The sequence below is a fragment of the Lontra canadensis genome, unplaced genomic scaffold (genome assembly GCF_010015895.1).
Source record: "Lontra canadensis isolate GAN:19392208 unplaced genomic scaffold, GSC_riverotter_1.0 scaffold67, whole genome shotgun sequence".
Lineage (NCBI taxonomy): Eukaryota > Metazoa > Chordata > Mammalia > Carnivora > Mustelidae > Lontra > Lontra canadensis.
The window spans coordinates 3,129,044-3,152,707 of NW_022631061.1; the positions used below are offsets into that span (position 1 = coordinate 3,129,044).

The 23,664-nt window shown below is 44.3% G+C and overlaps 1 protein-coding gene across 1 annotated transcript in view; it reads left to right on the forward strand.

Moving 5' to 3' along the window:
- Nucleotides 1-23,664, forward strand: part of LOC116880671 (WD repeat-containing protein on Y chromosome-like) — a 116,414-nt gene that overhangs the window by 68,336 nt on the left and 24,414 nt on the right. Inside the window, 7 exon segments of the mRNA XM_032879948.1 lie at nucleotides 6,396-6,636; nucleotides 7,950-8,055; nucleotides 14,460-14,611; nucleotides 18,209-18,311; nucleotides 22,220-22,326; nucleotides 22,407-22,486; nucleotides 23,343-23,397. Of these exon segments, the coding sequence (XP_032735839.1) occupies nucleotides 6,396-6,636; nucleotides 7,950-8,055; nucleotides 14,460-14,611; nucleotides 18,209-18,311; nucleotides 22,220-22,326; nucleotides 22,407-22,486; nucleotides 23,343-23,397 (844 nt within the window).

Genomic DNA, 23,664 nt, shown 5'->3' on the forward strand with positions numbered 1-23,664 from the left:
TTTCCAGAAGTGGGGATGGGAAGAGGGGGTTTACTAGTGACAAAAAAGTGAGGAGTGAAGACTGCACTGAGTCACACATTCAGAAATGAAGACCAAGGACAGGAATCCAGGTCCTGTGTCTTCAAGGCCTGTGCTTGTCATCCTTGGACCTACAATAATGGCATTCCCTGGGCATGTGCTAGAATTGAGTCCCAGGTTCCTCTTGGAACAATGAAATCAGTCTGCACTTGAAAAAGAACTAAGGGTGACTTGTGCACATGTCCAGTCTGAGAGACATCCTTTAATCACAATAACATAAATTTTTCTATCATTTTTATATTATTTTAATATTTTTCGAATTTTTTTCTGCTAATTTGCCCTTTGAAGATCTTCTCAATTCCTCACATTTCCTTTATTAAACTTCATACTTATCTTGTGAAGCCCTTGAGAGTATGTTGGAAAGACCCAAACAAATATTCAGCATCACGATCGCCATACTTAATTTCCAAGCTGATACTGATAGTGGTTCCTTTCATGTGTTTAGCACTTACTAATTTATAAAGAACTTTCACATTCATTAGTGGTTCTCAGTCTGGGCTGCCTTATTGGATCGTCTGGGGACTTTATAAAAGCTGGTTGCCTGGTTCTTATCCTCAGATATTCTGACTTAATTGGTCTGGGATAAAACCTAGGTATCAGGACCTTTAAAAGCTGCCCTTCCCCCCACCAGTGATTCTAAAGATGTAATCCACTATTCGAGGAGGTATGGCCTAGGCATCTGTATTCTTTGGACACTTCACAGTGACATTAATTTGTGGTCAAGGGCAAGAACCACCCAAATGCATTATATTTCTTATATGATATTCATGATAGCCAGGTGAGGTATGAATTGTGTGTACACACTCCATTTTACCAGTGAGGACAAAAAAGCCAACATTTTTTTGACCCATTTAAGTGACCCATTAGGTCACTTAGCCAGAAGAGGTGGAATTGGGACTCAAGTCCAGTTTTTCTGACTCCAAGGCCGGTTGACCACCTGCCATCCCCTAGAGTTAGGCTGGGAAAGTCTATCCCTCCGCTCCTGGGACTTGTTTTAGGACAGCCTGGTTTCAAAAGGAAAATTCTGACCCTGGAGCAGAATGAATCTCTGCAGAGAAAAGAAATGTTATTGTCCACCATGGCATAGAGAGAAAGTTGTGGCCGATTAAAGCCACCTTTGATCATCTTAGTGCTCCCTGGATGGGATCCTCGCATCCCTGGGCTCAGCAGCAGGCTGAGAAAGGAACTTGTGAAGGGCTCAGACACAGATACTCATGACTGCTGCCCAGCCAGGCTTGCTGCAGAGAGAAGGGGAAGGCTAGGAGGCAGGAGGTGTGTGTTCTTCACTGAGAGGATAGGCATGACTTATGGTATTTCATTTCATTTGCAGGTATTTCTGTTGCTGAGATGATCTTTACCTTTTTCTCTCAGCCTTTCTAACTGGCCCTTACCTCCTCTCTTCCTTCTTGCGGCTTCACCCCTGAATTTTCAGGACCTGCTTAGAACTCTCCAAGCAGTGCATTTGTAATGAATAAAATAGTTAACACTTTTTTTAAATGACTCAAAAGTCAACCACCCACATAATGACGACAGCCGTTTCTTTCGTGATGCCTTTCAGCCTAGCTGTGCCTGAGCATTTCTGAGATTTGGAAAGGCTGAAATCCTAGGAGTTTCTTTTTCTTTTTCTTTATTCCTCCTTTCCTTTAGAATCTTGTCCTAATTTCACTGAACATCATGGAAAAATCAGTCATGAGTCATGCCTGCGATCTCAGCCTCCTATCAAATACCACGTTGCTTCTCCAAGTCCCCTTCTACTTCTGATTCATAGACTTCGAGCGCACGTTGTCTTTCAAGGAAATCTTCCTTTATACATTTCTGATTCACTGACATTTAACTCTCCAAAGCATTAGAAAGAGATGTTCAGTGGCTAAGAAATTTCTTGGGAATTTTCATCAGATGTTCTTGGAACTGGGAAATTGTGGTTTTCTGGAATGATCATGGATATGAATGCTAAGTAATTAAAATTCAGCCTTCAGAAACTGAAGCAGCTAAAATTCAGTGTTTGTGCAGAACAAGAAACAACAAATCCAGAATGAGGATCTCTGAGTTCTAGCCCCGGCTCGGCAACTAACAGAGCTGTGGCCTCAGGCCTCCATTTCCTTCTTAGTTCAATAAAAATGCTGGATACGAGCTCTAAGGAGCCACCCTGCTCACACTCCTTGATCCCTAATTTTGCCATGAGTCTCCTGTCCATCCCTTCTTCCTTCTCACGTTCCAGAAAGCAAGGACCACTAAGCGGCTCATACTCTGAACTGAGATTAATTGTCTCTAGATATCTAGACAAGTCTGTGATAGGAAGAGTCAGCGCCTTCCCCAACCCAATTACTACCCTTGTAGTTTCTCGGATGTGTACCAAGATGAAAATACTGGGGCTCAGAGAGCCTTTGCAGCCAGACCCCTGGAAAAAACTGCCTGCAGTTGCACTTTCCAAGCCCTCACCTTCCAATCTGTCTAAGACCCACTGAAAGCTGGCCTGTGTTCCTGCATGTCTCCATGACTTGCTGCTGGAGTCCCAGAGTTTTGTCCTTGCTCTACTTCTCTTCCATTTTCATCAACCCCTCAGTGATACCCCTCCAGCACCGTTGCTGTCCTTCCCCAAATTCATGTCTTCTAGCCTAACTCCACCCCCAAACTTCAGTCTGGCATTTCCAACTGCCATGGGTTTCTCTCTACAGGATCTCTCCATTTGGATGTCTCATAGACATCAAAATTAAATCCAAACTCAGATCCACATCTTCTCCCTCACACCACCTTCCCCAACTCAGTTAGTTCTAGGTCCATCCTTCCAGTAGCTCTGGCCAATACCTACTAGTCACCTTCAACGCTCTCCTCCACAGTCCACATCCAATCCGTTGACTCTGTCTTCATACTGAACCCAGGATCTGGCCATTTTCCCCAGCCTCGCCCCCATTACCATCTAGTGGAATTCACTCTCTTCTCTCCCCTGGATTACCACAGGAGACTTATGATTCTCCCTGCTTCTATCCCTCGCCTATGGGCTCTTTTCTACACAGCAGCCAGAGAGCCTGGAAAATTCGATGTCATTAGATCCAAATCCTCCATTGGACCCCCATCTCCTGCACAGTAAAAGCCAAAGTCCTCCAGGGCCCTGTGTGTCAACCCAGCCCTTACATCTCTGGCCTGGTTTCCTACGTCTCTCCCTCACTGTACTCCATCCCACTCACACCAGTCTCCTGGAATATATTTAAGATCTTTTCACCAGATCCTCCCTCTGCCTGGGAGGTTTTCCCTGCAAATGTCTACATCTTTCACTCCCTCGTCTCCTTGAAGTCTTCCCTCAGGTGTTGCTTCTCGCTGAAGCCCTCCTTGCCCACTTCATTATACATATCCTGGAAGAGCCCAGTCCCTGCTCCTGGTGTTCCTAATCTTCCTTACTTTGTCCTACCCTTCTCTAAATCCATAAATCCAATCACTTTCTAATAGACTATATAATTTATCTCTTATTTATTATTTATGGTCTGTCCTCTCCCATCAGAAGGTGAGCCCCACAAAGATAGAGTTTTCTGTTTTATTTACTGTTGTGTCTCAAGTGCTAGGAAGAGTGCTGGTACATAACAGGTGCTCATTAAATATTTATTGAATGGACTTACCTGTGGTCGAAATTCAAACCACATACCTTTCTCTCCCCAAGTGGTCTTCTGAAGCATTGCCTTCCAGGAAATGTAGAATTCTGTGGTGACAAGTATTTTCCTCCTGTGCTATCTATCCCCTTTCCATCTCCCCATCTACTGCCCCCCCAAGCATGTCCCCACAGTGTCCTACACTCACACCACTGCTTCCATCAGCTATGCATGTATTCACACACACACACACACACAAACACACACATACTCTCTCTCTCTCTCTCTCTCCTCCACAGGTTGCTATAGCACCAGTTCCCCATCCCTAAATGGGATTTACGAGAGGGCTCTGTAGAGTAAAAAGTGGTTTCAAGTGCATTTGTTTATTCAAGATGATCAAAGATAAGAATCTCTGACTTCATTCTGGTTACATGTGAACATCAAAGGGAGATACGTCTTGGCTAAGGCCATGGAGAAACCAAGGCTGGGTCTTGAATGTCTCCCCTCTGCAGACCTGGGCAGCACTCCATTTGTCACAGCAGAGTTGTGGGTTCCTGGCACACTGAGGAAACTGATGGAAAGGAGGAATAAGATAAAAGGAAGGATGGGTAGGAGATACTCCAAGATCTACCTCAAAAGAAGAAGAGTGAAAGTCTGAGCTTTGGGGAAACATGCCCACCTCGTTGCCAATCCTATGGGATTCCGGGAGCCCAGAACTGTGAATGTGGTTTCTGGGTCAGCTCTGGTGTTAGCAGCCACAGAATCCACCTTCCTGTAGGACTCCAGCACCTGAAGACTTATCTGCTAGCTAGTGTGCTGGGGATCAAAACCTGCCTTGAATCTGCTCTAGGTTTCCATGGTGATTGCTTTAAACTTTTCATCATCTTCCTTCAGACCTTGGGGGAGAGCTCTGCTCTCTGGTTTCCATGACAACCATTTAAACATGTATCTCTGTCTGGCTCTGTTGGAAGAGAACTGCTAGAGATCATGCAAATGAACTGGCTGCTCTCCTTTTACTTAAAAAAATAAAAATAAAGTGACACACCTGCTTAGAAGTTTCAGATCTTTGCTCATAACAAGAAGGGTGAAAGCATCAAACTGGTGTTTGAGGAGGGTTTGCTGCATTGCTTTGATACTGCAAGTGCTCACCCAGATACACAGGTTCACTCTGCCATCTTAAGTAATTATCTGCACTCAGCACTTATCCTCCCCTCCCCTCTGTCTAGCAGATGAAAGAGCTCTGAGTTCAAGGTTGTTTACCTTCCTGCTGCATACCAAAGGAGAAAGGGAAAGACAGGGCCAGTGGGACTAGCTAGCTGTCCTACCACTGCTGAGAGAAACTGTGGACAGCAGGGTGTCTCCTCAACTCACCGTCAATAAACTGTCCTAGCACTTAGACTGTAGCCTCAAATAAGGTGGAAATCACATACCCCAGTTATCTGGAAATGGCATTCATGGTCTGGAGAAGAGCCAGGTGACTCGGAGGAAAAAAGTTTCAGAAGAAGTGGAAAGATCATGGCCCCCTTTCCCTTCCCAAACACCTTCCTGTCCTCCCCCGCAACAACAAGCTCCCAAACTAGAGGTCTCCAGAGGCAGCGGTGGGCCAGGCAGCCACAGACAGATTAAAAACAGGATTCTGTTTTGAAACTGTGCATCAAACCTTAAAATTCTGGAAGTTTCCGATGAAAATAGACACTTCCCATTTCTCCTGAAACTCAGAAGATCTGCATCAGAGTCCTACTTCAGGAGAGTCTGCTGGACTGAAGAAAAACAACCCTCTGAGATGAAGCAGGCACTGGCTTTGGTCCAGCTTTCCCGAATAGCAAACCCTTCTCCTTGTTCCTGGAAAACAATTGAACTGGTAACTTGTGATAACACACACGTCATCCAGACAACACCAATCATCCCTCAAGTAATCACTGATATCACAGACCATAAAAGAGAATTCTTATTTGGGGATGGGGACAAGGCAAGGATAGAAGATGAAATAGTCTCCCATCTTTTTCATCTGATGCCCTTCAGTCATCTTGGACACAGCTAAGGTCAGGGGTCAGGGTAAGTTAGATGGGGATTTCTTTCATGATCATCTGGTGAGACTATGTCTCACACCAACAGGAAGGCCTTTGATTGCTTCAGTATGCTACTACTATTCTGATTTTACTGTTCAGTAGGTTCATAAGCCAAAAAGTCATTTGGCTAAAAATATATGTCAAAATAATTGTAGCAGAAAGTTGGCTGGTTCGTGGATGAAACTGATAGGTCAACTCAATGAACCCTCATTTAGGATTTGAGATGTGGTTTTAATGACAAGTTTGTTAAACCCCGTAGTCTAAACTTTCTTACCTGTCCCATGGAAGACAGGTGCTTGCCTCACTGAGTTTCTGGGAGGTTCAAACAAAATTGTGTACAGAGAGACCCTGGCACAGTGCGTGGTACTCGGTACAGATTTATTAGAAGACAGTTTCCTCAGAATGAGTTGGCCCTCTTCACATTTCCTCCTTCCCCCAGATGACCCTTCTTGGCTCTATCTAGAGAAGGAGGAGAAATGAATCTTGCTGTTCTTACCGACATCATTTTCATCCTTCGGACTATCCATGGTGTAACACCAGGGGGTGAAAGAGAAAGAAAAAAGTAGTTCTCAATGAAAGCAAAACCAGGACCTTTAAAAATCAGCAACTTGTCAGGAAATTGATCATATTAAGAGGCTGTGTTTTGTTTTTCTGTGAATATTTTTAGGGTGCACTATGGGAACAACAAATGTCAAGCAAAAGATGAAAGAGACAAGGGGCGTTAGAAAAGATGTCCAGGCAAGAAGAAAACAAGCATTCCTTGGTTTGCCCCAAAGGCGGGCAGAATGTGATCAAACTGGTTTTCACATCTACAAAGGAGTCAAGGCATTTTCATTCTGTGAGAGAAAGAACTTGCTGCTGACGGGGATGGATCGAATCATTCGAGTCTGGAATCCTTATCTGCCTGGGTAAGTTTTCTTTCTCTCTCCAACCATGAGCGCCATTGATCTAATAAAATACATGAGAGCAACACAAGGGATCACTAATGCCCTTTTAGGATAATTTAGGAAGCCCTTTCCAAAACTGGTCTCCCATACACTCAGCCCGAGAAACTTCTGTTGATACCCACTAAAGACTCATTCTTCGGGGTTAATAAGTAACTCATTAGCCCCACTTACCAATGAAGAAACTGAAACTTAGAGGAGTTAAATAACTTTTTAGACATAATGCCAGAACTGGGGTACAAACACATTTTGGCTGATTCTAAAATCTTATGCCCTTTCCATTGGTAAGTGTTGAAGATGGAAGGAGAGTGGAAAATGGGGAATAGACTTTCTGTGTACTGATAGTGGGGATTTGGGGACATGAACAAGTCACCTAGGGTGCACCATGCTTCCTCGCTGAGCCTCTGTACCAGGCATCAGTGGAGGACCTGCAAGGTGACCCATGCCCCTCAGCAGGGACAGGCAGGGGTGGAGGCAACACCATGGAGGGTGGAGGGCACGTGGGATCTGGTGCTGCTCCTGTCACCTTCTAATACAGTGACCCAGCACAAGAGATGTAGCCAATGTCCTCCTCATTACTGATGATCACAGGAATCCCCACCCTTCTGGTAGAAATAAAGGTCACAGATGAGGTCATCCACATATAGGGCTCCGCACAATGTCTAAACAGAAAGAAAGAAAAATGATTTTCTACCTACTTCTATTACCTTAGACTCCCATTTGTCTGGTGATGGAGAACAATTTTCTTACCTTCCAATAATGTGGTTATAAAATGACATTGTGGTCTCCCTTTCAACCTCAGACCTGCCTCTCTTCTCCCCACCTCCCCACCTTCTCCCTACACACCCAGCCCTGCGACCCTGAGGGCATTGCGATCCCTCAGAGCTCCTTAAAGTAAACTTACATTAAAAAGACAGTCCCCCAAGACCTGAATACTGTTAACTCTGGCCTGCATAAAGCAACCATGTGCCATAGAATCTATTCCCACACCATCCTGTGCTCTTCCTCGTTTATTCCTTTTATAGTGATATTGTCAGCAGTTGGAGAAACAAAGCCCAGAGCTTCATCTCACACTGAGTTGTGTTGCTATAACTGGGTATTATTTGCTTCAGTCCTTTTATCACACAAGATATATACTTGTGTGATTTCAGAAGGAGACATAACCCTCCTCCAGGCTGAATAGAACTGCCAGATCCGGGCCAAGTTTAGTCTTGCATTTTTATTTAGAAATAGCACTTAGAACTGCTTGGTGTTCATCTGTTCTTTTTCCATTCTAGAAAACCAACAGGTATGCTGAAAAGCCACACGGCTCCAGTGATCTACATCCATGTATCTGCTGAGGATAACAAAATATTCTCCATGTCCACCGACAACACTATTAAGGTCTTTGCCCTTTCACATTTTGGATGCATTGTCCAACAGTTTCAGATAGAGATTGTGTTTGTTTGGTGTTTTCTTTCCCCATCTTTGCAGCTCTAGAGGTCTCTGCATTAGCAGATACTCAAATGGTGGTTACATCCGTGGGTTTGCTTTGGAGAAGGAAGATATGTGGGCAATTGAAGGGTAGTGTCTTAGAGAATTTTCTGTACTGGGTGTTTTGCTGGGATGAGTAAACCTTGAAACATCTCAGTCCCTGTTTGCATGCTGTCCTGATTCCTCTGGAGAAAGTGTGTTGGAGGATGAAGAGGGGGAATAAGGGATGGAATGGGGACATGGGGGAGGCAACTGGCCCTCGCTACTAGTGCTTATCTTATTTTGCAATACGCATAGGGCAAGTGGGCCCTTTCTGAAATGTTTTCTGTAAGGCTTGGAATTCAAGCACTTCTGGCCCTGGTAGAGGTTGTGGTAACATCACCTTCATTTTGTTTGCCTTCACACCTCTTTCTATATGTAGGGTTCTACCCACCTCTAAAATTCAGCTGTCCTGTGACCTTTGTAATGCACTATTTTTACACCAAAAAAAAAAAGAAAGAAAAGAAAAGGAATTTTGTTGATTTGCTTTATCCATCATTTCATAAGCTTTTCCAATGAATATGAAAAATTTTCATGATTTCATCCATACTTCTTTCTGTAATATCATGGGGCCAGAGGGTAGGAGTTTAGAACGGTCTGAATCAAAGGAATGCTGAAGCCTCAAACAGGTCAGTGGCATTGCTTTGCATGGGTACATAAATGAGCTTATCAATTACACACGTAATAAATGATTTATAGATGCTATGGGCTGAATCACATCCCTTCAACATTCATATGTTGAAGTCTTAATCACCAGTACCTTCGAAGTGACTGTATCTAGAGACAGGGCCTATAAAGAATTAATTAATGTTAAATGAGGTCATATTGGTGGGCCCTAATCCAATATGATTGGTGTCTTTATAGTAGAAGTCAGCACACTGAGACGGAGGGACAATCATCTCCAAACATGTGAATACATGGCAGCAGGGGGTCATGTGCAAGCCAAAGAGAAAGGCCTCAGAAGAAAGCAGACCTGCTTATATCTCAATCAAGGACTTCAGTCCCTTACTTCACCCCATACACAAATGTTAACTAAAAGGCTATAGACCTAAATGTAGAAAGAGCTACAATTTCAAAACTCTTTGGAGAAGACATAGGAATAAATCTTCATAACCCTGGACTAGGGAATGATTTCTTAGATGTGACATCAAAAACACAAGAGACAAAAGAAGAAAACAAATGAGTTGGATATTGTCAAAAATCAAAACCTTGTGCCTCAGAAAACACCATTAAGAAAGTGGTCAGACCACCTACAGAATGGGAGAAAATGTTGCCGATCACACATCTGACAAGGGATTTGCCTCTAGAATACAAAAAAAAAAAAAAAAAAAAAAAAAAAATCTGTATGCTCAACAGTAAATGCACGAATATCCCGGGCATAGGACTTAAATGGAAATTTCCTCAAAGAAAATATTCAAATGGCCAATAAACACAGGACAAGATCCTCCACATCATTAGTCATTATGTAGATGCAAAACACACCCGCCATGAGTTACTACTTCACACCCATTGGGATGGCTAAAATCAGAAGTTAGATGATAACAAGCATTGCCAAGGATGTTGAAAAATTAAAGCTCTCCATACCTTGCTAGTGGGAATTAAAATGGTGCCGCCACTTTGGGAAATATTTTGGCGGTTAAATGCTAACCATGGAGTTACCATATGACCCACCAATTCTACTTCTAGATTTAAACCCAAGAGAACTGGAAACTTATGTTCACATAAGATCTTACATATGAATATTCATAGCACATTATTCATAACAGCCAAAAAGTAGAAATAACCCAAGTGTCCATGAACAAACGAATGGATAAACAAACTGTGGCATATCCATACAATGAAATATTATGCAGCAACAAAAAGAAATGAAGCACTAATACGTGTCACAACATAGATGAACCTTGAAAAAGCTTATGTTATGTGAAAGCCAGTCACAAAAGACCATGTATTGGCTGATTCCATTTGTATGAAATGCCCAGAATAGGCAAATCCACAGAGGCAGAAACTAGTTTAGTCGTTGCTGGGGGGATGCAGTGAGGTGGGACAGGGAATGGCCACTAATAAGTGTGGGGGTTCTTTCTGAAATAATAAAAATGTTTTGAAGTTAGACAGTGGTGATGGTTGCCCAGCCCTGTGAATATGCTAAAACCCACTGAATTATACACTTTAAAAATGCAATTTTTGTGAGATGTGAATTATATCTCAACAAAACTATTATTTTGTAAAGGAGGGGGAGGGGAGAGATAGAGAAGTCAAGGGAGACGCCAAGGCTTTGGGCCAGAGCCCCCTGAGACATGGTGGGGCAGATGGTAGGGAAGAGGAGCATCAGACCAGGAGCTCAGTTGTGTATGTGTTGGATAGAGTCATCCTGAGTTGAGGGGAGACATCGGGGCTGGAGATATAAATTTGGAAGTCATTAGCATTTAGATGGAATTTTAAGCCATGGAGGGGATGAGATGGAAAAGAGAGCAAGAGTGAGCAAGGGGGAGAAAAGCCTCAAGGAGTGTATTCTCACTGTGTGTGGGGTCTGACATGGCTCCAGAAGAGTGAGCTCAGAGTCCATGTCCTGGCAACCAAGAGGACACTTTACACAAAATTAGGTGTTGAGATCATGGTCAGTGATGTAACTAGGACCTAAACTCGATTCAGTCCTCCAAGCAAATTTGATTAAAATAGGAAGACTCGGGGAGTTCAATATTTGATTTCTTTTGAAAATTGAATCTATCCTAAGGTATCCTCCAAAACCATAAAGTTGGAGACTTCATATTTTTAATGAGTTTTTTTTTTCCTTAAAACTTGGCACCACCAGATAATCATAATTCTGTATGTGAGGACACGTCTTCTATCCTATTTTCTTTTCCTAGTGCCTCTCCATTTTCTTCCAATCTAAAATCATGATTACAAGATTAGCATCTTGCCTGTGATGATTCAGGCATATTGAATCACTTCCCAAAATGTGTTTAAAATATATTGAAATCCTATCTTGGAAATATGGTGTGTAATTTATTTCAGAATACATTATTCCTATCAAATAAAAAGTAATCAACCAGGAACCAAACAGCTAAATTTCTAGCATGCCTGATCAGATAGTCTTCGTTCTTCAAATTGATTTTTCAGCTCAAATATTTCACTTTTCTATATCGTGGGGACACATGAAACGTTTTAGGAGTCTGTTAGTTTCTGGCATTACCCTAAAGGAGAGTAAAGTGACAGGTTTGGTTTTCTGTTTTCACTTGTTATTTTCTGTGAATTTAATACTGCACACTACAAAGAGGGCTGTTTTGTGTCAACAGGAATTAGCATAGAAAGAAAGTTATTTCCTGAAAGAAGATAGCATGTATATTAGTTAAGGTAAGGCTTGCCACTGTAACAAATAAACCCTGTATTTTCCATGGGTTGAGATAGTAGAAATTTATTTCTGTTTGCTGTCATACCCAAGGCTGGTACTCCCAGTAAGGAGCATTTTTTTCTCCCATTTAAAAACCATGCTGTCTTCATGCAAGGTCCCTAGGTTCTCAGAGTCTTCTTCATCCCAGGACAATGGGCATGATAGCAGATACGGCATATCTGCCTCTTAAAAATCCCAGCTATAAATGACCCATCACTTTCTCTCACACTCCACCACTGAATTCATAACTCTGGGTGAAGGGAAACCAGGAAATCCCTTAGTTTGGTGTCCACTCCCCAGCAACTCCTTTCCACTGTGGACAGAGAAGCCTGCATTTGGAGGTTGGTACACAGCATGCTTTGGAGAAATACAGACTTGAGTTATACTCTGAAACTACCAGGAACTAGATGACCTTGGGCAAACTATTCAACCCTTCTGAACTCAGTGACTTAATTCTCTTGGACATTGGTCACTCTACCGTAAAATGGAAGAAAGACCCGCCTTGTAGGTTAGTTGTGCTCATAGAAGATAATGGGTGAATTGTGCTCACAACAGAGTAGTTTTACTAGGTAAGACTCTTTTGAGCCAAAGAGACAAAAATCGAACTCAAGTAGTTTAAGCTAAAAAAGGCAGATTTATGGGTTATTGAAACCAGATCACCAGACAGATGACCTCATGGACAGCTGGGTTCAAGCATGGCACTCTTTTTCCCATGCTCTCTGCCTATACTTCCTTGGTGCACACTGATGTTGACTTCTAGTGCAGAAAGGCAATCTCCTTCTGAATGCCGGGACCATTGATTCCCAGTCTGAACTCACAGCCCAACTACAGATTCGCTATCAGCTCCAGCCAGAAAAATCTAAGGGAAGACACAGATTGACCAAGTTTGTGTCTCTTGCCTACTGCTTGCAATCAGAGAGGCAATTCTCCTAACAGAAGACAGGAGGGTGCTGGACAGGCCATACATAAGTCAGTGATGTCAATTTGTTGTAGCTACTTTGGGGATGTAATGCCAACTTGCCAACTCAACCTCAACAGCAGTAGGAAGAGTTCCTTCCTACCCTTCCCTTTCACAGACCTCACAGGGGTCCCTCTATAGCATCAACTAAGATCACTCTGCCAGGCTCCAGAACTACCTCATCCTCCCCCTCATCAAAACTTCCTCTCTTTCAGTAACATTACCTCATGAAGTAAGAAGAAATTACCAGATTAATGGATTCCCCTGGTGGTATAAGTGACTGATAAAAAAAACTATGTGTGTTACTTTTCTATCTAGGAAAATCAGCATTTTCAAACAATTCAATACTCCAGAAAGGAGTGGGAGATGCCCCTTGAACAAGTAGTCCTTGGGATCATGTTTCCATGGGATTATTTTACCCTGATTGCTACTGTCACCCCCATACTTGCCTCCCAGAGTGTATTGCTTCCCGCCTTTTACACCATGACCTAAAATCACAGATGAAAAAGGACGCTAGAACTTTCTACATGACTTTGCTACCTGCTGGGGAGAACTAACGAAAATCAACAGTGTAAATACAACAAATAAGAGTCTGGCTTACCGGGTAAAGGCTTCCGATTTCTTGCTAGCTGTTTCGCTTCCAGGAGTCACAAAGGAGGGGAAAGAAGCCCCAAGTACATCCCGCCCAGTTTAGTCCTCAAATTTTCCAGCGCACCTATGGAGGGAGAGAAGTCTGAAAAGGACTCCTACTTTAGCTGCTCACTGCGCCTTCTCCCTCTCTCTGTGTCTGTCTCCGAATTTCCCCTTTTTACAAAGACACCAGTCATATTGTCTGGGGGTCTGCTCTACTCCGGCTTGACCTCTTCTTAATTAGTTGCATTAGCAACAACCCTATTTCCAAAGAAGGACACATTCTGAGATACTGGGGGTTCTTCAACATACAGACTTGGTGGGGAGGGGAGAGACAGAATTCAGCCTGGAACAGAGTAAATGAAACAATGCATGGGAAGCATGTAACGCAATGCCTAGCTTACTGAACAACAGCTGCCTTCCGTGATGATTCCTTCTTCCTGGTTTTACACTTGGCCCATCTGCTCTTCCCCATGGATGAGGCCATCCCTTGAGCTCTCATCAGATTGTAGTACCTTAAAATAATACAAGAGCTGTGGCATGGCTTGCATAATAATCCCAATAAATGATTAACAATAACATTATCATTCTAATCATTTACCATTATACCATGGCCCAGTTGTGATGGTAAACACTATTTTTTAATTAATATTTTAAAATCCCCAAGATTTTAAATCCTGAAAGTAGGCATTATTATTAGTCTCCCTATTTTACAGAAGAAGAAACTGAAAGGAGGTATGGTAATATGGCCAAGGCCACAGAGCCATTAAGCGATAGGACTAGGATTCCAACCCAGGCAGTGGGGAGGGTGGTGGTGGGGTTTGGACCTCCATGTCCTTACCCAATAGCCCTGCTGAGGTTTGTTCCCAGAGCCCTCCACATATCCGCCTCAGGGCTGGTTTTGAGGAACTGTATTAAGAAATGGGTACATATCTAGGGGATAGAGAGGGAGTCTGTGTGCCCATCAGACCCACGATATCAAAACTCCACGATATCAAAACTCCAGGAGCGGAGAAGACACTGGCGGCTCCTGGTTGGGGGGTGGTGAAGCTTCAGCATGGCAGAGGGGCTCGGGAACAAGAGCCCCGCTCTCTGCTTCCTTTACAAATGCAGAGGGGAAAGGAAGCACTTTGAACATTTTCCTTTGGGTGAGGGGAGAGTGGGGCAGCCTTTAAACTTAGGTCGGTCCTAACCAGACCCCCGCCACAGGTGACAGCTTTGGAAAAGCACAGCAAAGCAGCCTGTTCAAGACCTCCGATTAACTTTTTTTCCTCATCTCCCCACTCCCCGTCACCCCAGATCTGGGATCTAGAGACGGACAGCTGCTTGTTTACCGCATCCTCCAAAGCCAGAGGTATTAAGGGGGACTTCGCAGCCTGCCTCTACCTCCCTGAATCCAGATCCCTGTGTGTGGCCACTGACACGGTCGCACTCCTACACCTGAGACTGAGGTATGAGGTTAGCCTCTTGGCCCCAGGCTGCTTGCAACCTTCTATGGAACCATCCATAGCTGAGATCTCTGGGGAAGCTCCTGAGCTCTATGGCCCCATGTCTTTATCTCACAGCATGTATTTGGTGAGCTTCCTTGAACATTTCCCATTGCTTGCTCCGGCACCACCTCCTTGGATTACCCAAAACTCTGGAATCTACCTCTTAAACCCTTATTGACCCACTGGCCCTACCTCTCTAGCAAATTGTCCAAGAAGCCCTGGGGGCTTTTAATTCAGTCCAAAAGCATCAGACCCACTTGCTGCAGCAGGGGCCCACATGTGAGACCCTGTCCCTACAGCAAGGTAGTCACTCAGGGACAGCACAAGCTCCAGTGATGGACAGGTCCTTATGGAGGGTCCCCTAGTGGGCTTTTCTTGCCTGGGGCCTCAGTCTCAGGGAGCTCAAATGCCTTCAAGACCCATCTCCCTGATTCCTCTACAAATGAGTCCATCTTGATTTCCTTGGCACAACTTTGCAAGCCACACTTCTTTTCCTCCTTGGCCAGGAAAGTGGGTGCCCGGTTGTCTTTTTCACACTCAGGGTAGTCATTGAGACGTTCATCTCCTTAGCATGAATGTCCACTTCAGTGCCCGTCCCCATCCTGCTAGACTGAGACTGCCAGGTCTTACTGAGGAGTTTCAATCCTACCTCCCGGGAACCCACAAGTCACCCAGGGCAACGCTGCTGCCAGATTTACAGATGAGCGAGCAGAGGCCTGGAGAAGGGAACAAATTGCTCAAGGTCGAGCAGGGACTCAGAAGCAGAGCTGGGACTAGAATGCCTCTCTCAGGATGCCCGGCCCGCTCTCTCCCCCTGCGTGGTGCTTCTCCCACTGGAAGGGCAGAAGTCTGCCTGAGACACTGAAGGCAAAGGAGAGCTCATTTGTCTGTCTGTTTGTTTAATTAGACTACAGGAGGTACATTGTCTAGTCTTCCTTCTCCAGAGCCTGCAGAGCTCCTAAAAGGCACCTGTGAGCAGTAGAGAGAAGGCTCTGCCTCCTGGGCCCAGTGGCCTTGGGTGAATCACACCCCTGTCCCTGGTCTTGGCAGGGCTGGCAGGACGCACCATCTGTGCTTTGAGAATTTTCAGGCTCTCTGCACACCACAACTAGGAGCATCATTACAGCCTCACAGTTCAAACCTGGCCCATGATTAGTCACCCCACTCCATTACCCCCACTTGTTGCCCTGACATAAATCCATCCCTCATTCCCCGCCTGCAGCTTTCCCTCTCACCGTTCGGCAAGATAACGGATTCCTGTAGTCTTTGTAAACTAAGGAGAGGAGGCAGAGAAGGATTAGGCTGAATATTGTGGTTTGCAGGGTTCACATCCCATCTATATGATAATGGCAACTGGATTTCCCGAGCCAAAAATGATGGCATACTGTCTCGACAGGTGGGTTTTAAGGGGAAAAAAATGTGTTTGGATGTCTGGGCGGCTCAGTTGGGTTAAGTGTCTGCCTTCAGCTCAGGTTGTGATCTCAGGGTCCTAGGATCGAGTCCCACATCGGTCTCCCTGCTCAGTGGGGAGTCTGCTTCTCCCTCTGCCTCTCCCTTCTGCCTGCTGCTCCCCCTTTTTGTGCTTTCTCTCTCTTTCTAATATATAAATAAATAATATCTTTAAAAAATTGTTAACATATGCCTAAGAGGAACCTGAAATATGTTTATTATGTCCAGTGGTTAAATCACAGATCAAGAATAACTTTACAGAAAAGTGATCAGATTTCGCAGCATCAAAACCCTACTGAGAAGTCCAGAACATAAGGCTGCTGCCTATGCCTGGACCGACGCTTCCTCATGTTCCCCTGAGGCCATGGGAATGGCCAGAGAGGATGGGGAGCCAGGGCAGAACAACCATCCTACCACAGGGTACCGTCAGACCTGCAAGGTCATGCCCTCGGCTCAGGATGCCAGAGCAACCCTCTGAAAGATGGGACTACAGTCAGTCCAATGGCCATTTGTTCAACCTGGCCTCTATGGGTAGAAAAACAGCCTGTTGGATTGATTTCCTTTTTTTTTTTTTTTAAGCAAAGTGACTGAAATTCCACCTTGCAGCGAGAACAGCCCTAATCTCTTAGCACCAGTCCTTAGGCAACAGATGACATCTGCCCGTCCCTGCTCTGTCACAGGGAACTTTGTGATGTTGATCAAGTCACCTGGTCCTTCTTAGCCTTCTGGAAATGTCCTCATCTGTGAAGTGGGGGGAGACTGGGCACCTTCCTCCCCACATTGGGGAAGTGGTGTAGGTAAGATCCAGAGGCTCTGGCTCCAGGCCTGGCACTTTCTGCCTGGGACAGCACCCCCACTCCCAGCCTCCTCCTTCCCCACAGGCCAGACTTCCCCTGGAGCAGTCCAGAGACCATTCATGGGAAAGTGCTCCTCTCCTTCTGCCAAAAGCTATTCTTCCTTGAAAAGGATTCCACCCTTTGGGAATCTTCTGGCGCTAATTTGGAGGCTTCAGGTCCACCGAATCCCTATTAGGGTCCCAGCCTTGGGGCTGAGCACTGGAAGGACCATCAAGAGAGAGGACAGAACAGTAGGTCTGGGAACCAACATTCATTTATTAAGTGTTCCCCCCACACCAGGCTTCTCCAGACATTGGACATCCTTTTCCTCACTTACTCCTCACAAAATTTCTATAAAGGGTTCCATTTTACAGATGAGGAAATGAGTGCAAAGCAATTGGATTGCATAACTCCTAGAGCTATCCCTTCTGTGCCCTGTCCTCACAGAGGGGACACACATGGCAAGGCCTGAGTGCACAGAGGCGCCCTTGGCCCCGGGTGCATGTGGGAGGCACGCTGCAGGGCCTCATCCCTGTTGTGATCGAGAAGCACTGCCCTCCAGGCTTGAAGACTCAGCATGGGATGGTACAGTTGGTGTTTGTTTGAGGGAAGATGTAAATTCTTAGGGAAGAAGGTCCACTGTGTAGTTGTGGGAAATCACACTTCTCTTGCCCTAAATAAGAGGCATGTGGTATCATTTTTCATGGTGAGCAGCTACTGCTCGCTGAATGCCAATTAGGTAGTATGGGGGTCTGTGGGAAGGATATTCCATAGGTTTTCTCAACAAATACTCAAAACAACCCTTTATAATAGATAACATTATCCCCATTTAAGAGATTAAAAAGGTTAGAGTTTTCAGCATTTAAACAACTTGTCCAGGGTCACAGACCTATTTTTATCCTCTTCACCTTTTTTCTTTAAAGATTTTAATTAATTTATTTATTTAAGAGAGAGAGAAAGAGAGCGAGCATGTGCACAGGAGGAGGGGCAGAGGGGGAGCGAGAGGGAGAGAGAGAGAATCTTGAGCAGACTCCATGCTGAGCCCGGACCCAACAGGGTGTGGGACAGGGAGCCTCAATCTCATGACCCTGAGATCACAACCCTGAGATTGTGACCTGAGTCGAAACCAGGAGTCATAAGCTTAACTGACTGAGCCACGCAGGTGCTCCCTATCCTGTTAACTTTTCTTAATAAAGCAATAGATGCCTCATCCACAGTGTCCATGGCATACCTTCGGTTCAGGTTTTCATCCTTTCTGTTTTTCCTGAGCAAGATCTCCGCCAGAGCGGTGCCTGGTGGTCTCCCACCAAGAGCCCGTGGTCTGCTGCTGCTACAACCCGGCCTTCAGGCAGGTGGTCAGCTGCTCTGAAGCATCTGTAAGTATCAACTCTCGCTTTCTTTAGCAATGATGGATTTGTGAGCGTGGGCCCAACCCCATCGTCCTCACCTTGGAGCTGAGCAGAATGTTCTGGGGACATTCTGGCCCCGGAGGTTAAGAATTCTACTAGACTTCTTCAACTCTACTATTTATCAAGTATTGTTTGGACACTCTTCTTTGAAAGCTGAGTGGAAGAGCTCACAGTTTCCCCAGTGGCTTGTAGTGTGAGCTCTTTGGAAGACCTATCGGGTACTAAGGAATGGTATTATTTCATGGTCCTGTAAGATGATTAATGCAACCCTATGACTTACCTTGTATCTCTAATCTGGAGCTAAGGGTATGGAACATTCCACGTTCACTTCCCCGTTCACTGGCACTCACAAGGATCATGCTGGCCCCCTCCTAGATGAGTGACGCAGTGTCTGGTCCACAGGAGAGGACATAACCAGGGTTCCTTGAATAAGGAGTGAGAGCAGAGAAGCACCCACATCCCATAACCCATGTCCTTCTGTCCTTGAGCTAATGGGGGCAGGGCAAGTACATCCCAAGTATACTCAAGATGTTTAAGTGTTTTGAAATCTAAATCATTGGTTCATTCATTTTCTGAATCACTGGCCTAGGCTCTTGAATTATAAGCCAGTGTCCCAGGCCATCTGGCTGTGCCCTCTTTCCTTCTTCCTGCAGTTGCCTGGCACACCCTGTCTTTAGGTTTTATAGTCCTGGGGGGCACCACAGTCTTGAAATCTGGACCTGTGCTCTTCATGTTCACACTCACGTTGGCATTGCTCCCAGTGAGACACAGTTGTCTTTGCATATGTTCTTGTCAGTCACTCAGCGATTAGTCATCACCACAGTTTTATTAAGTATTGAAAGCAATAGATTATTTGGTCTGTTGATCAAAAGTTTTTTATGATGACTCAGTCTCACTTCATCTCAAGGAATGTAGATTCCTGCATAGTTGGGACTCCTACTTATAAAGGAGCATTTTCCCTCCAGATTTATCAGAACAACCTGTGACTCTAAGGACGCCAACCTTCTGGTCTCAGCATCCTGCCCAAGCCTGTCCCTGGAGCTGTCTAACATTTTCCAATCTCCACCCTGGAATCTCCTGCTTCCTCCTCTTCTCTTACACTCCACAGCAATCCTTCAGGGTCCAACTCAAGTGCTCTCTCTTCCACAGATCTTTCCTTCACTGCCCTGGACTCATATAGGCACCTCCTTCTTCCTGAACCCCCAAGTTAGTTCCTCCCAGGTGGTGCTAGATTCAGTTCTCACTTGTCCTGCTTTGGGTCACACGTGTGAGCCTTTGAATCTCTTATCATTCACCAGGAACTTAGGGCAACCTGCAGCTCATCTATGTTTCCTTCCTCTTCCTTCTTGATCTGTCAAAGCCCTTCTTATTCTTCAATGCACAACTCTGGATATAAGTTCCTCTGAGAAAAGTTCCTAGATCCCCCCCACACCCAGGCAGAAGGAAGGGCTCCATTACCATTTGGGCTCCTTATTCTATGCTAACACAGTCAGCCTCCTTCAATAGCATTGCTTTTGATAACCCGTATCTTCCCTGCCTGTGGGTGGTAAGGAGATGTTGAATTGAGATATAAATACTCTCTCAGCTCTTAACTGTATTAGGCACATGCTGGTAAACTCTCAGATAATTACTGAATGGAGTTATTGATTTGAGTATTTGCTCACCTTGCAGATCTGTGTGAAATCTTTATAACCCATGCCCACTGTCACGACTCACAGTATCTAAGCCACATTACAGCCTATATTTGTGGAGGAGAGAATGTAGCCCAAGGTCTTCATGATGCCTGAAGTTATTAATACCACTACACCATATTTTATTCATTGAGTTGCCTAGAAGAAAACTAAGGACCACCAGCTTTTAATTCTTCTGAAAATTTTATGCTTGAAAATGGCGCCATGTAAACTTAATAAATACTCAGTCAAATGTTTACAATGTATGACATTGGAACCACAACTTACTCACATCCATATCGATATATCCAGTTATATGTACTATGGAAGTTTACTTTTCAGGAATAACGAATAATTTTTCAAAAAAATAAAAATTAAAAAATTAAAAAAAGAATAATGAATAATTTTTCAACGGAGTTTAAGGCTACAAATATTTTGTAAATGTTTTAAAATGTAATAGCAAGATTACATTTCATTTGGGACGTGGTTGCATTTTAATATGTTTAATTGAATGGGAACTTCAAAAGGAAGCCTTGCTTGGGGCAAGGAAGTTCTTAGAGGATCCCTGCTAGGGCATGAAATCCCATCTACAAAATGCACCTAAAAAGTATAAATAGCACGTTTAGACTTTTCTTTGTTCTATAAATAGAACCCTAAAGTCATTTTTAAAGATATTTTAATTGCTCGCTTCAAACTTTTCACTCCCATTTCCTGCAGTAGCTGGCGGTGTTCTTGGGGGAATTTCTTTTTAAGGAAACAAACGTGTGACTATTTAATCACTTAATGGGAAGACAGATCCAAAGGAAAGATGTCTCTGTTGGGTATCATCCAGGGTTTATCTGCCCCACTCTGGGCCCTTCTCATTTTTCCATGCCAACTGGTACTTCATTCAATTCTGGACCTCAACCATATTACAAATCACTGTATGTTGTGAAGCTTTGGGATGTTTGCAAATGTTAGAATAACTAAAGTAAAACCCAGTAATGCTAAGGTTCTATTGCAATATTAAGGAGAGCAAATGGATGTACCTGAGTTCCTCCAGGAACCCTGACACTATAAGAGGACAGAGGGTAAGGAAACAAAGTGTACACTACAAAAATCTGGTCTCAGGTATTTGAAATCAACAACAGTGAGAGGATGCCTTCTCGTTTTGGGATCAGAGACCTGGAAGTCTTTCTAGGTTGATGAAGCAGACTCTTTCACAAAGTGAAAGACTAAGAGGAACATTCAGTAGTTCTGAGAACGAGTGTGTCCTCAGGCATTTTCCCTCTCTTCCTGTCACTGCCTTTGGGTACAGGCTCCAGAAAGCCTGCCCCAGAGGATGCTCTCCTTAGGGTGGGCACTTACCTACCCGCAGTCATGAAAGATGCCTCTCCACTCCCTTCACAGATGATTCTCATTCAAAGGTTGCTCAAGGGATGGGGCTGAAAGAAAGCAATTCCCCCTGGAACCAGTTGGACTGAACAATATCTTAAAGCTGAGGGTTTGCAAGATATGTCCATCCCCCCAATAGGCCATTTATCTCATTTGGCTTTGTCTTGGTGCCAAATAAATTTTGCTGCTCAAAATTCAATCCACACTGATTTCTCTGATCCTCAGTAGCCAGGAGATTTTTATCCAAAGATTTCTAAATTTTCTCATCTTCTCACTGAGTGTTATGGGATAAATTGTGCTCCCCCAAAATTTGTATGTTGAAGTCTTCACTCCAGCTGCTCAAAATGTGATTATATTTGGAGATAGAGCCTTTAAAGAGGGGATTAAATTAACACAAGGTTGTTAGGGTGGGCCCTGATCCAATCTGACTGGTGTCTCTATAACAAGAGGAAATTTGGACACATAGAGAAACCCTGGGTGTGCACGCATGGAGGAAAGACCATGTGAGAACACAATAAGAAGGTGGCCGTTTGTGAGCCAAGAAAAGGCATCTCAAAGGAAACCGAACCTGCCAACAACTTGGTCTTGGACTTCCAGCCTCCAGAACTGTGACAAACTAAATGCCCGTTGTTGAAGTCCTACATTCTGTGGTATATTGTTATGCAGCAAACAAATACACTGAGGTAGCCAACTTGCATTGGACTTACCGATGGATACTTTCAGGGTAAACTTTCATCTTTCATATCCAAGACAATAGACTTCTAAATGCAAATTCCCTTTAATTTGATAACCATTCTCTCTGTGTCACTTGTTTCCAACTTCCGGATACAGGTGATAAAAGTGTGGGACTTCGAAACAGGAAGGCTGTTGTCCGGATTTACTGGGGCTCATGACAATGCTGGAATCACATGTCTGACCTTCGACACCAGTGGAAGAAGGTATGTGTCTTCTTCAGTCTCTTCAACCATTAGGCAGTGAGATCCCTGACATGATTTCCTGACAGGAGACTGTTTCCTAGGCTAATCACCGGGGGCAGAGACGGCTGTCTGAAAATATGGAACTACAACAACGGACATTGTCTGCACACACTGAAACACGGCAAGTCGCTTCCTACCAAGTGTTCCTATAACATAATGATGAGGGATTGGGCATTTGTTGTCAGTGTAGAAGAGACAAATGAGATGGAGTCTAGAATGCATCTAACAGTCCTGCGTCCCTTCATTTTACCAATGACTACACTGCTACTGAGGAGAGCCATACGTTACATAAACATACGTGCTCCCAGCCGAGCCTCGTGCCCTCAGTCCTTTAATTACCTGGTATATTTATTTGAGTTCTCGAACGAGCTTAACTTTTCCGAACATTTTAAACATCACACAAGTCAAAATCTAGACAAACAAACTAAAAGCTAGTCTGTTTTATGCGTTATGGTGATTCCCCCCGACCCGCCCAAGGCAGCTCTATTCCACTAGTTCACATGCTGTGCCTGATCTTGGTGGAATTTCCACAATTCTGGCCTGTCACCCTTGTATGAGCAAGATAAAAGGCAGATGGTCTTCAACTCTCAGAGAATATAAATGAAGTCGAAGTAAAAAAGGCAAAAATCACTCAGGGTAATGAATTTGTGATTCCCAGATCTGCTTTTGACCTGCATGCATTCACTTGTTCACTCACACTCAGCAAGTGTCGGGCACCATGGAGGGTCCTGTCAGCAGAAGGCCAGCCTCTTCCCAGAGCTGAGCAGGGGCGGGGCCAGCCTTTTAGGGCAATGAGTGTAGCCGGAAACCAGCAGTGCTATGGGGCCTTGAAAGACAGCTAACCGTGATCTGAAAACTAGAAAGTCGTTACTGAAGTTTTCCCCAGTTATCAGTTTGTTTGAGTCAATATGTTCAAGCTGGTTCAAGAAGTGGTAAAGAAAAATGTCTAATATACTTTGATAATGTGATCTTTCTAGATGAAAAGCAAAGTGAAGTCTGTGATTGCACCTACGTGGAGGTGAACCAAAATAAGTGAGTTTTATTTGGCTTGGATATAGAGAGGCATCTTTCTGATACAAAATCTATCCTGGAGGAAGACACCAAGAGAGTGAAGGGAATTTTCCAGAAGGAAATGGCTCAAAGAATTTCTGAGGATGCCAGTTGCTCCCTGATGGTAATTCAGGCAGCTAGGCTCTTCTAGAATATTATAAGCAATTCTCTGCCCATTTTGATGACTGCTTAGAGGTAGAGATAGGGAGCACTGTCTCTCCACCAAATGCTTTCTAAAGGAGTAAAGCA